The 18,349-nt window shown below is 44.4% G+C and overlaps 1 protein-coding gene across 8 annotated transcripts in view; it reads right to left on the reverse strand.

The window, feature by feature from the left end:
* Positions 1-18,349, reverse strand: part of KCNH7 (potassium voltage-gated channel subfamily H member 7) — a 331,840-nt gene that overhangs the window by 7,011 nt on the left and 306,480 nt on the right. For all 8 annotated transcript variants that reach the window (XM_065560719.1, XM_065560718.1, XM_065560716.1 and 5 more), the window contains one exon: positions 1,907-2,170. In XM_065560719.1, coding sequence (XP_065416791.1) covers positions 1,907-2,170 — 264 coding nt within the window. The remainder of the gene's footprint in view (positions 1-1,906; positions 2,171-18,349) is intronic.

Consider the following 18,349-nt stretch of genomic DNA (forward strand, 5'->3'; position numbering starts at 1 on the left):
AAATAAGGACTAGGCTAAAAATATATCTTTTGTAATGGTAATGAGTTATGGAAGCTTATATAGAAGTTCATTTATATGTATATTTACAAGATTTATACTTGTTGAGTCAGATTAGATTTACAACTGCCTTTAGAGAACATAAAATCAATTTCTAATTGATATCAGGTATGAGAATTTAATTTAAAACCAATCAAAACCAATCTGACTTTTTATAGAAGCTATAAGAAAGGTGATCAGCTTTCAAATACACCACTAAAAATGCAGGATTACAAAGACACCCATTCACCCCCTCAAAATGTTGGCTTGTATATGGTCTTAATCAAAATGCACACCCTTTAGACTTGCTAAATTTAGCTCAGAGTAAAATCTGCACTAGGTTGCCTTGGAAAACGTTGCTATAGCTGCAAGGACACATTTCTGGCTACCGGCAGGGGCAAGGTAAGCTTTCAAACAGCAATATGTACAAAACACGTTTATATCAGCATTTAACCTTACCCCGAGAAGACCAGATGTCACATAGTTTGGCCTTTGGACTATCAAAATATATTGTTCTGCTGGATTAGTTTTTAGAATAATTTAAAATAATATCTTAGAAACCTAAAGTTGATCCTGAATTTGTGTGGCAAAATTTATTGTACCAGGAAATAAATTGTTGAGGAAAAAAGCAATAAGCACTAAACATAGAAGTAGTCCTTTAAAACAGAAGCAACTGTAAATGCATCTTCAGCAACAAAACCTTTAATGTTGTATAAATAGACTTTTCATTAGTTCACCCTATCACAGAAAATTAAGGCTTTAAAGAAAGACAAAAGAATGTTTGATGAGATGATATAAAACACTCATTCCATATTAAGTTAACTGAGATTGCTTAATCACTGTAAACCATATGACATATATTAAGAACCAAATTCTGCTCTTCTTACTCAAGCAAATTTCCCACTGAAGTCAAGATGTGTTCCTGTGTGATATTTCATCATTTTAACTTAAGTAATATTACAGAACTAGATAACATGTCTTTCAATCTCATTGTTATGCATTGCTTCAACACTATTTTACATGTTCAATAGTATAAAATATGAAGAAAATGGGTTAAGCTGGTAAAAGTTTATGAGCAAAACTTTTTTTGTGTGTGTGCAAAAAATGGAAATTTGATGATATCAAAATATTTCATGAATTCATGTCAATTTCACCAAATTGTTTAAGTCAAAAACAAACCTCAACATTTTTTGGAAAAAAAAATCAAAATGTTTTTTCAACATTTTCTAAATGAAATATTTATTTATCCCCTTTAACTAGACTGGGTTTGTGAAACTCATATTTAGTATCCCTATCTAGCTTTCTATCTAGGGTTTTGTACTGCCACCCAACACTGTAGCATGATGGGCAGTCAACTTTTTTCACTCCAACCTCCATCTGATGGACTCACCACAACTGTGAATCCTCTGGCTTTGTGTACAATAGTGAAAGCCATCATTAACTAAGGTAAAATTTAATCCACAGACAGTAAGGCCCAGCTTTTCAAAGGTGCCCCTTTATTTTAGGCATCCAAAAAATAGAGGCATCCAACATTATGAAATGAAATGAAAATGTTGGCTTAAATGACTTGTCCAAGAAGATTCAGGAAGTCATTTGCAAAGCCTAGACTAAAATTTAAGAGCTCCTGGATTCCAATCTCATTCCTAGGCTACCAAACCATAGTGCCTCTCAAGGGAAATAATTCTCTGAACATTCCACATTTGACATAAAAGAAGATTATTTTGTCAATGTTTCATGAAACCCTTAAAAGGTAAATTAATGTATTATTTGTCAATGGAAGCATTCTGAAGAGGTTTATTTCTCTCCCACTGATCATCAGAGCAAAAATGAATAGGCCATCTTTACAAAATAGCAACATGGAATAGATTACCTCTGCAAGAATGGCTTCTTTTGTCAATATGGATCCTTTCTGTTGCACGCACCACTTCTTCGAAGTCCAGCCCTGTAGTTTTTCCTATCATTGATTGGTAATTGATTATTTCAGAGAAGAGAGGTTTCTGCTCATCTTCAATGGATGATACCAAAGATGATGACTCACTTTTCTTCTCTTCAAAGTGTTTCTTGGTACACTGATAATGTCTAGTATTATCCGCGGAGTCTTCAGGATCATTCTGATTGTTTTCTTTATCATAGACTGTCAAATAGAAATAATTGTATAAAATAATGTGCAGTGCATGAGATCTTATTCCAATTTATCCTGGACTTCAGGCCAAGCCGGCGCTAGGCATAAACAGACTAAGCAATTGCTTAGGGCCCCAAGCAGCTCAAGCCCCCCACCATTAATTATTAGTATGTGGTTGTGTGTGGAGGGGCCCAAAATATTCCTGCTTAGATCCCCAATGGGCTAGCACCAGCACTGGCCTCAGGGGCAGAGTAGAATTTATATCAATTAGCAAGTTCACTGTCTGTCAGGGATAACATAACTTTAATGTCTCTTCTATTAAGGACCACAGTAGAGATGTTGGAGATATTCCTTCTAATGCAGGTTCTACCATTCATTTATATAGCAATCTCAGGTGTTTGTGCTGGAGCCCCCTCAGTCTACAAGAGAAGGGGGCTGCCAGCAGGCATTCTCTCTGAGAGCACCTCAAGCTTGGAATCTACTGCCTTCAACTTGGTTGAAAATAGCCCCAGTCTGTTGACCATTAGGGTTCTCTGCAAGGCCCATCTCTTTACCAGGTTTTTGGGGAGTGAGGTACATGACAAGGGCTGATGTGGTGTGTGTGGTAAGGTGGGTATTGGTCGAATCTTGAATTCATCTTCGAATATTTTTAGGTTCCGGAGTGAGGAGCAGCTACTGGTTCAATACTTTCCTGGGGCTGTATTTTTGATTTCTGGCAGTTACAGCAACGTATTACAAATTGAAACAAATAAAATAAGGACAAGAAACCAACAGTGATCATCTGGTGAGTATGGAGGCCTCTTGAACTGCCTTTAGAGTAACATTTAAAGTGTATTTTATTGTATCATTTCAAATCCAATATTTGATCTTGCCTATTTTTAACTGAAATGTGAAGATAATTCCAGTCCTGAAGGTTTATTTAGAACATATTTTAGCAGGGGAGTCTCAATTAGATATAAATACTGTAACTAGTTTGCATTAACTTCCTGGGGAGGTAGCATGATTCCCCATCTGGTTTTAGCTAATTACTAATCAACATAATTCTAGAGTGCATGTAATCCTCACAGCAATGGTTAATACAAGATTCTGTACATTCCCAGGTTTCTTCTTTTCTAACACTGTTTCCCGGTCATCATTTACAATGATGTAAGTGGGCCTGATCATACCCCCATGATCTGCACACAGAGTGAACCTCCTCCTGCTCAGAAAGCGAGGCTCTGTTGCCTTTGCAGTAGCATCTCCCTCTATTGCACTGACTCCATGAGTTCAGAGATCTGCAAGTGGTGAGTGGTAGCAATGATCAAGCTGGGGGCAAGGCCAAGTTTTATGCACATCATCCCCACCTGCATTCACTGGAGTCCCTGCGGGAAATTAATACAGCATTGAGCTGAATTCACTTTCTGTTGGTCTTGTCTCCACAGTGAGGCTCCCCTTTTAATAAGGATCCCTGTCACTTGCTGGAGAAACCACATGGCAAGTGGAATAGGGATGGTGCTGTGGCGCAGCACAGATGAAGGTGGGCTTGCATAGTGTGGCTTGCAGGGGATCCATAGGTTTTGTGGGATGGCCCTTTGGCCAGCAATTCCCATCCTCCCACACTCCTGATGGAACAATGGAGGCTAAAGCTCCATGAGATGATTCTTGCAGCAATTTCCCCTGTCCTCACTCTTGGGTGATGGAACTGTTTTATTGCAGTCCTACAAAGACAATGGGCTTAACTACTCAATGCTACATTGACTTGAAATGGAAACATTTATATGTCCACATTTTTTGAACAATTTTGTATTCTCATGGGAATATGTGAATCAAAAATAGCAGTCATAGGCACTTTATAAAAGAAAGATTGATCAATGAACTAGTTTGCAAAGAGAGGTCACGCAGAGACAGTTCTAACATAGACAGGAGAGATCGCATAATGGCTGAAGTGTGTGTAGAGGACGGATCTATCATATTTACAGAGTGCCAATCACTGTAATAGCTAGAGGCCCAAGTACAAAGGAACAGATGAAAGGGAAGTCCCTTCCAATGATATTATCTGGGTTCCAAATCGAAGGAAGATAACTTTTGCCCACTAGTTGATCAGTCTCATAACATGTGTTCAATGCCATTTCTGCATCTGCTAGTTCTCTTCCTGTATTCAGAAATTTTAACATTGCTTTTTCATTATGCGGTTACTCCAGGAAGATTTTCATTTTAGGCTGGAAACGAAATCTTCACTGTAAGGAAATGTAGCAAAAACATTAGCACTGAGAATAATCCTATGATGTTGTATGACTAAAATATGAATTAAAAATGGAAATTGCATTCTTTATTTGGCTCTGTACCGTAGGAGCTAATGGAGTTCACAGGACAGTTCAGCTGAAATACATTACAAGCAGTCTCTAGGTAATGCTTTATTCAGATAGGGCTTGATCATTTCTGCTTTTTCTAATGAATCCACGGTATTGGGTTGGAATGAACATTGCAGATGACAGGAATGGCTTTTTCTCTGGCTGGGCTTTTTCTGTGCAGGAATAAATTCCTTAAGTTCTCTGTCCATTATACAGACTGGCAATTCCAAATAAGCTCTTCCCCTCTCTTTCCCTCCCCTGTCTGACTGCAAGAAAAGCTTGATTTCTGAACTGATTATCATCTTCACTAAAGATTCATCCTCCCTCCTCCATTTGTTTTCCAATGAGATGCGTTTCACTTTTTGATTCAGATTGCTAGAAACAATTTTTCAGAGGCTGAATATTCTGTAACCTCCTGCGTTGCCAAACATCCTTTCAAACATAATGTGTACCATTTATGGGACTCATTTTAGTCTGTGATTTTTTTTATATGTCTGCCAAAGAGCACAAATGAACATGATGACACTGGAATTCCTGATTTATAGGAGCAACAGTGTCTGACTTTTCAGCCTTGAAAATAACAAAGCCCTTGACTTCTAACTATGGGAAAGACTGTATCCCCCCCTTTCAGGCAGACGGGCAAGAAGAATTAGGGACATGATCAGGCCTTTGAAATGACTTCTTATTCCAGTACTTTTCGGAGTCTTCCAGATGTGACAATTACTAGAGAACAGATTTTATTTTTTATTTTTTGTCATGCTAATTCAGTAATAAAAAAGATTGGCTCAGTTCAGTGAGTGGCAGCCTATGTGAACTGGGATTTCTTTATACTCAATACCACTGCAAATTTTGATACCAATAAAAGTGGCATAGTAATATATTACATAGGGAGCAACAGGTGCTTTTTTATTATTAGTGGAATTTGGTCAACTAGACTTTGCTTATAGAATTGGACCAGCTATCTAGTCTGTTGCTTCAGAAGAAGGCAAACCTTTAATTCCTTTCTCCCACCTCCAAGTAAAAACCTTAGTGTGTCTAGACACATTCAATTTTGCGTAGGAAGTGAGGTGACTACCTTACTAACCCTTGCAGAAAACAATTTACACCACACATCATGAGACAGATAATCCTTATAATTAACTTTGTATAACTACAAACCTCATCACTGGACATGACATTTTCTAGCCCCTTTTATAAAATCCTGCCACACCATTTTAAACACCACCAGGTAAGGCATTTGCTGAGGCGTGGCACATTCTGAGTGTGAAGTAAATGCTGTAAAACAGTCTACAAATTTTCATTCATATTCCCAATGGTGGTTTGGTCCAGCCATCATTGTTCCCCTTTTATTTGATAGTCACATCTCTTCACATGAAGGGAATTTTGTTTGCAGGAATGTTGGTAGGATGGCTGGTTTCTGTATAGATAAATCCATTTATTCATGTCTAAATATTGAATATGGTGGCAGAATTTTTGGAAGGCTCCACAATCCATTGCTAATTTTGAGCACTCAGCAGTTGACCTTCCAGTGATTTGCTGCACACCATCCATCTCCTCATTGATTGTTTCCTACTATGACGACCCTCCACCATTTTTTCCATATCTTTCTCTAGATTATTTTCATCTCTTTGCCTAGTGTGATCACAGTACATATGTTTGCATCTGTTCATTTCCAACATCAGAGTCTGCTTCTCTCCAATAATATTTTTAACCTAGGCATTCATTTTTCCCCCATCCATGAAGTATGCAAGAACCTTTGCCAGCATCACATTTCAAAAACTCTGAAACCAACTTGTGGTGGTGGTAGTTCTGCCTCTATCATGTAATCTTGGATTATATAAACCAGAACTTTGCTCATGTGTGAAATCAGGGAGATGGTACAATAATTACTATACTTGGTTATGTCTCCCTTCTTTGGTAAAGGCAGAAAAATGCCCTTCGTCCAGTCCTCTGCCTCTAGTCACCTGTACATCTTTACAAATTTTCCACAAAAGATCAATACTGTGTTCGCCAATCACTTTTAACAATTCTGCAGGCCTGTTATCTATCCCTGGTGCTTTTTCCAGGCTTCATTCTCTCTCTCATAAGACTGACAGCTCCAGTTCTATATTCTCTTTTCTGCCAGCCTGTATTATGAGTGGCTCTGGTGAGGCATACAGATTGGCACAGTAATCTCTTCACCTGTGTTTAGTATCATTACCCTCAGTCAGGAGTCTGCCATCATGATTTATTATTATATTTGATCACAGTGAAAAGCTTTTGGTGAGAAGTCTGACCACTGTGAATCTATCTTTTATATTATTACTCTGTTTACATTTCTCAAGTTCCATGCATTTTGCCCTTATATATTTGCTCTTGTCTTGTCTAGTCTGCCTTTGAATATTCTCTCCTATATTTTTCCATTTCCAAACCATTCTCTTTTACTCTGTATCATTTTTCTGCCAACTCAAACACATTCTCAGTTAACCATGGTGTAGTCTGACACTGACTTTTTGAATGTGTGCTTGGCCTTTTAAACATAACAGTTTTCACTTTATTCCAAAGTTCATTGGGGTTATTCTCCTCTTTCATCTGTGCCAATTCCTCAAACCCATAATTTTAATTGATTCTGGACAAGTCCAAATGCAGTAGACCTGTCAAACATGGTATCTTTAAAGTTGCAATTTATGTTTGAGGCTAACAGCTGATGGGCTGACCCAGGCTGTACTCATGAAAGTCTTTGTCCATTTTCCATTCAATTTCCAGCATTGTTATATTTATTCCATAGGTGATTTTGGTTCTTTGCCATACTGTCAGGTGACCTCCACCTGCTGAGTGAAAATGGGGATTAGAGCTGCAGAATTCAACTACATGCCTTCCTCTCTCATTTTACGAACCCAGACCATTGTTTCCCATTATTTCTTTATGAGATCTTGCAGCTCCAACTTTTGCATTTAAGTCCCCAGTTACAAGGTGTCACGGAGTATTGGGGGACTCAGGGCCCTGCACCCCTGGCTTCCTGCGATTCACCATGACTCTCAGCCAGCCAGTAAAGCAGAAGGTTTATTTGGATGACAGGAATACAGTCCAAGACAGGTCTTGCAGGCACAGACAACAGGGCCCCCCTCAGTTAGGTCCATCTGGGGGTCCCAGGGCATCCCAGCCCCCCTTGGGAGGTCAGAGCAATCTCTGCCTCCCAGCCATCTCACCACCCAGCTTCCAAGACTCTGCCTTCAGCGACCCCTCCCACAGCCTTTGTTCCGTTTCCCGGGCTCAGGTGTCACCTGGCCTCCAACCCCTTCCTGGGTTCTCATGTTACACGCTCAGGTATTCTCCTCCGGGCAGTCTACCATCCCCCAATGCAGACTATCCTAGCCACACTCCCCTGTCAGCATTCACAGACCACAGTAAGAACAGTCCCAGTTCGTCACATCTCTCCCCCCTTTGAGACCGAACTGAGCAGGGTCACTTTAGCCAGTGACCTGGGGAAGTTCGAACCTACCCCCGTTCCCATGGATGCCCCCGCATCCCTCCCATTCCTTGGTGAGAATTACACCAGGCCCCTCCAGTTTCACGCCCCCCCTTAGGTCGGGGGTGCTTGATGGCACTCGCCATTCGCATGTGGGGAGGTTTATGCGGCCTGTGCCCTTTTCCCACCCCAATACCCCTGGGGTTCCAACTGGGCTGTGGTCTTCTCCCAGCGCTCCAGTCTGGAGGTCTGTGCTTTGGGCTCTCTTGGTTTAGAGCCGCCTTTTTAACCTTGGCCACCCTCCGGAAAGGATCCTTTATGCTGGGCAAGGGTGCTAAAGCTGTTTTCCCCTTGTCCCGGGCCTTCCTCCCCCTCTGACAGGGGTCACAGGATCCGCAGTACTGTTGGACAGTAACAAAGACCCCAGGCCAGTAAAAGCTCCGTAGCAGCCTCTGCTGGGTACGCCAGGTTCCCTAGTGCCCTGAGAGGGGAATGTCATGGGCCCGGCACAGCAGCTGGCGGCGATACTTCTGGGGTACCACCAGCTGCCTCCTGATCCCCCCTGACTCCATTGTCCCTGGGGGAGCCCATTCCCGGTACAGGAACCCCTTTTCCCACAGGAACCTTTTCCGGCCACCTCGTCCCATGGTCTGTACCGCATCGAGGTCGGCCAGGTCCCTTATCTTCCGCAAGGAGGGATCTCTCTGCAACTCGGCCTGGAACTCAGCAGCTGGGACAGGGATGGCCACCTGCTCTTTCTCGCCGGCTGGGTCTGAAGCTGCAGCCTCCCTGAGCCGTGTCCCTGGGCGTTCCCTCCCCACCAGGTTAGGGTCCTGCGCCTCAGGCAAGGCACCTCCCCCCAAGGCCAGGGCGCAGTGCCCCTTGCCGGCTCTGACTGCGGGTCACAACCAGTGCCCTTTGGGGGTTGCTTGGCCAGTTCTCCAGGTCCCCCCCCATCAACACCTCAGTGGGCAAATACGGGTGTATCCCCACATCCTTGGGGCCCTCCTTGGCCCCCCACTTCAGGTGTACCCTTGCCACGGGCACTTTGACTGGTGTCCCGCCCACCCCCGTCAGGGTCAGGTAGGTGTTGGGCACCACCTGATCTGGGGCCACCACCTCGGGCCGGGCCAGCGTCACCTCTGCGCCCGTATCCCAGTATCCATTGACCTTCCTCCCATCCACCTCCAGGGGAACAAGGTACTGTCTCCGGAGGGACAGCCCCGCGCCTACCGTATAAACCAAAAACCCTGAGTCTGGAGCATCCAGCCCCCCAGAGGAGCTGGCCTGGAGCTCTCCTCCCTCCTTAGCAGGTGGTACTCTGCCAGCCCCCCTTCCCTGGGAATGCTGCCTCTCGCCGGGCTGGGTCTCTACCCAGTCAACCCTCTGTGGGTTCGGTCTGCTCCGTCTGTCCCTGAGCCTGGGGCACTGGGCCCGTATGTGGCCTTTCTGGCCACAGTGGTAGCAGCCCATGTCCCATGGGTCCCCTTGAGTGGGTCGGATAATCCTGACACCGGATGTTCCCTTTTGATGGGGTTTTTCTGTATTTTCCCACGGGGAGGTCCCAGGGTGACTCTCTCTCTGCGTTGTGGTGGGACTGTTCCTTTGGGACTCCTCCCTGTTATCTCCTGACCAGCTCTTTACAAACTCATCGGCCAGCCGGCCTGCATGTCGTGGGTTCTCTGGCTTTCTGTCCACCAACCACAGCCTCAGGTCGGATGGGCACCGCTCATACAGTTGCTCCAGTACCAGCAGTTTGACCAGGTCCTCCTTCGTCTGGGCCCCATCAGCCCACTTGCTGGCGTATCCTTCCATGCGGACGGCTAGTTGCAGATATGAGATCTCAGGGGTTTTATCCTGACTCCGGAACCTTTCCCGGTACATCTCAGGAGTCAGCCCAAACTCATGTAGCAGGGCCTTTTTGAATAGTTCGTAGTCCCCTTTCTCTGCCTCTTCCAGTTGGCGGTACAATGCCACGGCTTTGGGGTCCAGTAAGGGGGTAAGGACCCGGAGTCTGTCCGCAGGATCAACCCGGTGCAGCTCACAGGCCGTCTCAAAGGCATCCAGGAAGTCATCCATGTCCTCCCCCTCCTTGCGTGGGGCCAGGATGCACTTACCAAAGCTCCGTGCAGTCCTGGGTCCCCCCTCACTCACCGCAGCCGGGGGTTCGCTGCCCTTCAGTCTCGCCAGTTCCAGTTCATGCTGTCTCTGTCTCTCATTCTCCTCCCGTTCATGCTGATGCTGTCTCTCTTCATGCTGTCTCTGTTGTTCACGATCCTCCAGCTCTCTCAGTTTTAGCTCTTTCTCCCATTCCAGCCAATTCCGTTCCACGGATGCCGAACGTCGCCGGGAGGATCCTCTGCTGGCCGGCGAGCTTCGCCGGGAGGATCCCCTGCTGGCCGGGGGGGTCACGGCGCCCTCGGTATTTGCTGGGCTCCTCCCCACCCTTCCCCTAGGCATAGGAAGGAGGGGTCTCAGGAAGCCCTCAGCAGCCGGCTGACCACTCCCAGCTGGGACAGACACTGGTGCCTGCACTGCATTTGCCAGGCTGCTTCCCTGAGACACAGGGATCAGTTCATTTGCGCGATCTTCCGCCTACAGCTGGGCAATGAGCTGTTCTTTGGTGAGCCTCCCACTGCGCAGCCCCCTCTGCTTGCACAGCTCCACCAGGTCGCTCTTAAGCCGCTTGGCATACATCTTCCTGCTGGCCACTCACCGGCCTGTGTGCTCACAGCTCCCCACAGTTCCCAGGGAGACCCCTAGTGTGCCAGCCCTTCTCGAGGTCACCACCTCTCTGCCAGGGTCGAGCTGCAGACTCCTCCGCCCCTGGGACCACTCGCTGTGATCCCCCCGGGGGACCCTGTTACTGCAAAAGTCCTTCTCGCTGGTCACACACTCCCAGGGGTAATAACCGTCTCTCTCTCACTCTTCAGCACGCCTGGTCCCCGTCAATCCCCCTTCGTTTTACTGCTCCCCAGTCACTTACTGCAGGAAGCGCCGTCCACGGGGTGCAGTAGATCCCGCCGCTGCCACCAGTTGTCACGGAGTATTGGGGGACTCAGGGCCCTGCACCCCCGGCTTCCTGCGATTCACCATGACTCTCAGCCAGCCAGTAAAGCAGAAGGTTTATTTGGATGACAGGAATACAGTCCAAGACAGGTCTTGCAGGCACAGACAACAGGGCCCCCCTCAGTTAGGTCCATCTGGGGGTCCCAGGGCATCCCAGCCCCCCTTGGGAGGTCAGAGCAATCTCTGCCTCCCAGCCATCTCACCACCCAGCTTCCAAGACTCTGCCTTCAGCGACCCCTCCCACAGCCTTTGTTCCGTTTCCCGGGCTCAGGTGTCACCTGGCCTCCAACCCCTTCCTGGGTTCTCATGTTACACGCTCAGGTATTCTCCTCCGGGCAGTCTACCATCCCCCAATGCAGACTATCCTAGCCACACTCCCCTGTCAGCATTCACAGACCACAGTAAGAACAGTTCCAGTTCGTCACACAAGGGTAATATCTTTACTTGGTATTTCAGTGAGTGTTTCTTCAAGTTGTCCATAGTTTCTGTATGATTATCCATATTCATATGCAAACAAAGGTGTTAGTGAACAGAAGTCTCCTGTTTAAAAATGTCAGCCATCTAGTCAGAAAGCAGAAATAATAATGTCTTCGGTGACTAATCACACACCAAGAATAGCACATAGTTAAGTGAAAAGCCTGCAAATGACAGTTGCCAGTTAGAATAAACTCTCTATCAAACAGTTACAAAAATGGTTTGAACAAATACATTTTGTAAAAATGTCAAAATTAAAACGTACAACCCCTGTAATGACCCGCTACTACCTTAAAAGGCTTAAAACAGCCGGGGGAGAGTCTGTGGCAGGGAAGGAACAGCTAGGCTGATTGGGGGAAGTAGCCACAGCTGGGGCCATGCCCCAATCAGGCCATAGCTGGCCCTAGAAGAGGGCTGAGGGTCAGAGGCTGACAGACTCTCTCTAGCTTTGAGAGGGAGGGACTTGGCTTCAGGGAGCTGAGAGAAGGTACCTGGAGTGGAGTAGGGCTAGGGGAAGGCCAGAGGAGCTATGGCCTGGAAACCCCCCAGACTGTGGCCTAGTAGAAGGCCAATTAGGTACTGCAGTTGCAGGGGGCAGCCCACGGGTAGGCAGAGGCAGCAGGTTCAAACCCCCCTTGCCTATGATGAGTGGCTTTTACACTGCAGTCTGCCCCAGTGAGCGGGGGCTAGATGGTGATTGGCAGTAGCCCACGACTGAGGCAAGGTGGGGATTAGAGGGTTGGGGGTTCTCCAGAGATGAGACCCAGAGGCAGAGTGTGGGGGTATTGCCAGGGGGCAGCACCTCAGATAAAAGGGCACCAGGGTCCTGGGAGGGACATGGGGGCCAGCGGCAGTGGGACACTGGCCTGCAGAGGGCGCTCCAGAGGCTGGAAATGCTAATTCACTGAGATGACAAGCAGGAGGTGCCACAGTGGTGAGTCCTGCACTGTCACACTGTCTAAATACATTTTGGGCCTTATCTTGCATGAGGTGAGCTCACCTGATCACTGCTTCACTTCCTTACAACACCCCCTCCTGCCATATGTTTGCAAAAATCAGTCTGATGCACAGTTTGTACTTTTCTGCACAAAGACATGCATATCTTCCATCCCTTTATAGTCATGACATGTGAATGATTCTTTAGCACAGACTAGGAGCAGGCCAAAGAAAACTAGTGAATTTTTATTCCTAACTACTGTAATCACTACTTTTCACTCAGTAGTACCAAAAAGAACATGAATACTATATAATATTCATAGAACAATATATGACTTGTAAGCACTACTCCCCTTTATGTGTAGTCTGCTCTGTGTTTAATTAGACAAGCCTATGACCATAAGGGAAAGTTGCATGTTGTATTATGTTAACTATGGCTTGGTATAGTCACTGATGGAAAAGCAAGTGGAGAAGAGATCAATTCCATATGCCCAGCTAAGTTTGGTCAGATGGTACAAACACTTAAACCCTGGGGTAGTGTTCACTATTGTGTGTGGTCCCACTGGGTCCTACATCAGAGGGGATAGCAGAAGTTGAGTACTGGTGAATGTGAGGATGAAAGATTGTCTTTTCTTCCAGATGAGAATGACTCAGTGCAAGATGATTCAATCCAAATTTTATGCTATGATTAAAATATGCCTTTAATATTAAGAGCCTACCAAGTAAACAATAAGAAATCATCAAAGGAAAGTTATAAGAAGTAATTTGGAATCCTTCGGATTACATTATTATAAAGGCCAAATCCTAGACTGTATGTTACAGGATCTGGTTCCTGTTCCCATCTCTGTTCTGATTTAGGTAAGTATCTTAACTCGCAGTACGTCTACACTGTAATTAGACACCGGTGGCTGGCCCATGCCAGCTGACTCAGGCTCGCAGGGCTCAGGCTAAGGGGATGTTTAATTGCAGTGTAGACATCCAGGCTAGGGTTGCACATCAAGCTCTGGGGCCGTCCCACCTCTCAGGGTCCTAGAGCTCCAGCTGCAGTATAGACATACCCTCAGTGTCTGTTTCCCCAGAAATAATTGTACTATTATACAATACATCTATAGCATCTTCCATCCACAGATAGCCAAGCACAATGTGCAGAGATGACAATGCAAACGTAGTTCACAGGGCTGTTGAATTTTAACACATTCATTTTGGTAAAGGGCTTTGAAATCCTTAGATGGAAAACACCATGGAAGGGCAAAGCATTATTACGGAAGACGACATTATTTCTGAGGGCTTCAGTAGATTTATTTTCCAATTGGATATTCCAAAGTAGAATATGTACACACAAATTTAGGGGCCATATTTTTAAATGACAGCCTCCACTTTTGCACACACAAATTGCAAATGCAAACATCTGCAGTTTTTCTACCAAACCAATTCTGATCACTAATTAGGTAATTTAGATGTGTAAGTATCTGATGGTGCAGTTTGGTTCTTAGACATACAAATGACCTAAATTGTGAGTGCAAAAATGGAAAACTGGTTATGGCCAGGCAGAACATTTGGCTGTATTGCTCTGAAACAAGCTGACAAAAGCTGTGAAATTCAGAAGTGAGCCTCGAACTCTGTCAACCAATTTCAATGCACTTGAATACTGCAAAGGTCTCTGAACAGTGGGCAATTTTATATCCCATATGTTCTACACTATACTCAGCAGAATGAGAATTAAGGACAGACTGGCAGCCTCTTTGTTTTTGTTGGCTTAAAGCATCTCATAGTGTTGTTTTAATGTGGGATTTTGTTGTTCTGAAATTGCTTTTCTTTAAATGGTGGAAAGTTACAGTGACAGTCTTTGGCCATAATGAAAGGCCGTGCTAAAGTTCACTGTATCTAATGAATGGTGCTGAAGTCATTCCACAGACAGCTTCAAATTTTGGGAAACTAAAAGTGATTCCAGATTTTAATTGAAATAAAATATGACTGATGTGAAGACTCCTGAAATCATCATAGATTCATTCATAGCTGAATTTTACAACAATGCCATATTTGTTTTTATGACCCATTATATGATGTGACCTTGACCTATTACTACCTTACTAAGTGGCTGTGCTCTTCTGAGACCTTGCACCTAACAAGGTCTCAGACAAAATTAATGAGAAATGAAGAAAAAGCGTTCCCAGAAAGGACTGCTTGGCTTTGGAACAATATATTTAAAGAGGGAAGACTAAGCCAAAGCCTGGCCATTTCAAGAATACATTGCTAGACTCTTCTGTGTTTGCCAAAGCAACCATGCCATAGCAGAAAAGAAAAGAACACTAACATCTGTGCACACACATAAGAACTCCTAGAAAAGCTTTTTGAACCTGAGAGAAGAATCCACTTTGAACTCCACCAAGGACAACGCTTTGTGCAGCTAATTTACCTTGTTGAGCATCTACATACTGCATTAATGAAGCAAACAAAATATTGAATAGCTGCTTACTAAGTGAGCACCATGCATTCTGTGCATTGAATGAAGCAGGGGACTTCTGGAAAAAGTAGTATGTGATCATGGAATTAGACTGTGTCATAATGTATAGGCATAAGGGAGCTGAATTAAAGTTGCACAGAGCCTTAATTCTGGCATTTCCTGACTTTTGAATGCCTAACTTTGCAACCTTAATAATGCTCTTTTAATGTAGTTTTTTTGTGTGTAATTATTTTTATAGCACCTTAAGTGTATTTACTCTAGCAAATGGGACAGCAGGCAAATACAGGCTAGATAACCTTTCCATAAAGATTTATTTTCCTTTCTTTAAATTGAATAAAAAAGAGCTAATTTTGAGTGACTGTAAATGTGTGTCAAATTCAAAGCCAGAAACTTCAAAGTTAAAGCAAACATTCAATCCTTAACTTATTCTTTTGTGCCATTTTTAGCACAATGGCATTAGTTAGGGATGGAGTGAGAGCCTGATCTCTGAATAGTTTGAGCTTTGTCTGGTTTTGCCACAATCTTAATGTTACTGAGATGACAATGTGAGGGTAATGCAAAATGATGCAGGGTGAAGGCCGAAGGATCTCTGACTCCAATGATAGAATTCCAGTCTCTTATACTCAGAGCTTATCTTCCACTACAAGATTATTTTTCTCTGATAGCTGACAATATGTATGACTGCATATGCATTTCCAGAAGGCCACATTTCATGGGAAAACTGCTTCAGTAGGAGTTACCCTTGGAAACAAGGCTCTTGTAGGAGCTGTGCTCCCCTGGGACAGGCTGCAATAGGAGCAGATGGACAACTGCAGTGATGGACTGTCTGATGATTATATACTTGCTGTCAGGGAGTCCTTGCAAAATGTAGGATTTGAGGAACACATTTCTTGCTTTCAAGCTGGGCAAATGCAATCAGTAGGATTCATAGGGACTTTCTTTTGTGGGCTCCTAAAATGAAATCCAAGAAAATAAAAATTTCCTGTCAAGAGTTAAGTGTCTCGTCCTGGACTAGTTGGCAATAAGTTGACAAAACAACTATTTTCACTGAATCGATGGGTATTAACAGAACAATATGCCTCTCACTAGATTCTGTTTGCCCTAGAAGCGTGGGTCAGATTTTGCTCTCTTTTACACTGATGAAAATCCAGAGTAATTCTGTCTACATCATCATTCCATTCAAGTTACTGCATCTAAGATGGTGTATTTAAAACAACTATCCTGGATGTGGCTAATGGATTTTTACATGCCCTGTCCAAAGGAGTTTGAAAGATCACCAATACAGTTTGACCTCATTCTTCCTGAAGTAATCTTCTGCTTGGAATGGATAGTCTTCACATCTGATTGCCTCTTGAGGTTCATCATACTTCAGTGTGCATTCTGTGTGCATCTGATAGCTTTCAGCTAAGGACAAAATGAATTCCAGGCTGACATGGAGAACATCTCTTCATGGTAAGAATGATTATATGCTGGAATAGACCCAATGAGGTGAAGTTCTTAGATACCAGCAATGCCAATGTTAACAAAAAATTAAATATGACACCAGAGTGAGTAATGATGCAGGAAGTTTGACGAGCTCACCAAAAAAGTGTTTTCAAAGTCCTGCTACAGATGAATTTACTCTGTCAGGGCTAAATTCTGACCATTACCTCAATGCCATGACTTCCTTTATGCCACATATGGGGGTTTTATGCTGGCTTTATTGACCCTGAAGATGGCCAGGCCAGCATAGGTGGGTGGAGTAGAGGGGCTCCACAGCACATCTGAATTCAGGGTTAACTACTTTTCCCCTTCTCCCCACCCAGTGGGCCATGAGGTTGGGATAACTCCTACTGACCTGTTATGAGAGAGTGGGGGGGAGGGAAAAATGGGGAAGAAAGGAAAAAAATGTTTCCCTGTGTGTGGGCCAGGAGGCAAAAGTATAGGTGAAGGCACTGTACCACCCCATTGCTTCTCACCTGTTTAGGTTGAGGAGAAAACTTCACCCTGGCTGACAGCTCTGCTTACAAACTGTCAGCCAGTAGCACTGTTGGGCCCAAGTAATCTTGGTAAGAATCTCTGTGGATGACTGTCAGTCATCTGTGGCAACTGGCTTCTACGGCTGTGGTGGTGCTCTGCATATGCACAGAGGACTCCCACCCCCCAACACTATTCCCAAAAGATAGGATGGGATAACAGTCATGGAATCCCACTGGGTAAGTGTGAGGGTAAAACTGCCAGGTAATGGACATGTGGCAACCCCTAACGAGGGCTCTCTCAGGATTCCAACTGTTCTTGGCAACCACAGAGTCAGGCTGGGCTACAGAACTACAGCTAGCTCTGCACCACATAGCTCTCTGGGACCAGGGTTTGGCCATTAAAGAATAAGCCATACATTGAAGCTAAGATCAGATATGTGGTGAATCATCTAGAATATGCTGGAAATGCATCTGGGGTAGAATAAGACAGTCTTGTATCACCACACGAGAGTGCAATGCTTGTTCAGCAAATCACAAACTACCTTGACTGAATTAATTGTCCCATTTCTAGGAAAGAAAGCGAGTACATACTGCAGATAAATCAGACAATATCTCACAGCTCTTTAAGTCCCTGATGAAACTATTGCACAATGAGTTACCAGGGCAACAAGGTCCAAATCAGGCTCACATGAACTGAAGGAAGAGAGAAATACAAACCCATGTTTAACAGTCCACAAGGGAGAAAATCTCAAACTACTGTAGGCTCACACCAAAAAGGGACAAGTGCAATTTCAAACAGTATAATTTACCAGTTGGTCAACAGCTGAATCAAGATCAAGAATGTAAGTTAGGTACCGCACTAGAGAGGCAACATGAACAACTGACTGTATAAGTCATTAAAAAGCAACAGAGGGTCCTGTGGCACCTTTAAGACTGTTAGTCTTAAAGGTGCCACAGGACCCTCTGTTGCTTTTTACAGATTCAGATTAACATGGCTATCCCTCTGATACTTGTATAAGTCATTAAGATTTTACTGAGATTTAAAACGTTGAAGCCTCATAAGAACATGCACGGATTGCTTAATTTTTAGAGATTTTATTTATGAAGCGAAAATATGACACTTAAAATGTTGTATAAAGATAACTTTTATCTAAACAGTAACAAGACTGACCAGAAATATGTGTCTCAGCCAAGGGCTGTGTCTTTTGTGCTGTACCTCTCAAACTGCTGTACTGTCTGTCCCAAACTGTTTATTGATTGTGGTCTAAGTTAGAATGTGCCAAATTCTGTTCTAACACCCTCCCACAGGTGTGGAAGGCCTTGAAATCAGTGGAACTGCCATGGTTCTTCACAGAACAACACAGGCCCTGGGACAGGCTACAGAAAAACAACTCCATGTGCTCCGTTACAGCTATGGCCGCATGCAGAGTTTTGCAGCATAGACTAGGGCAGGGAAGAAGTGTGCCGTTGGGACCAAAACTCTACACACTCACTGGTTACCCTCTCTCCGGA

This window comes from Chrysemys picta, chromosome 11, assembly GCF_011386835.1.
Source record: "Chrysemys picta bellii isolate R12L10 chromosome 11, ASM1138683v2, whole genome shotgun sequence".
Lineage (NCBI taxonomy): Eukaryota > Metazoa > Chordata > Testudines > Emydidae > Chrysemys > Chrysemys picta.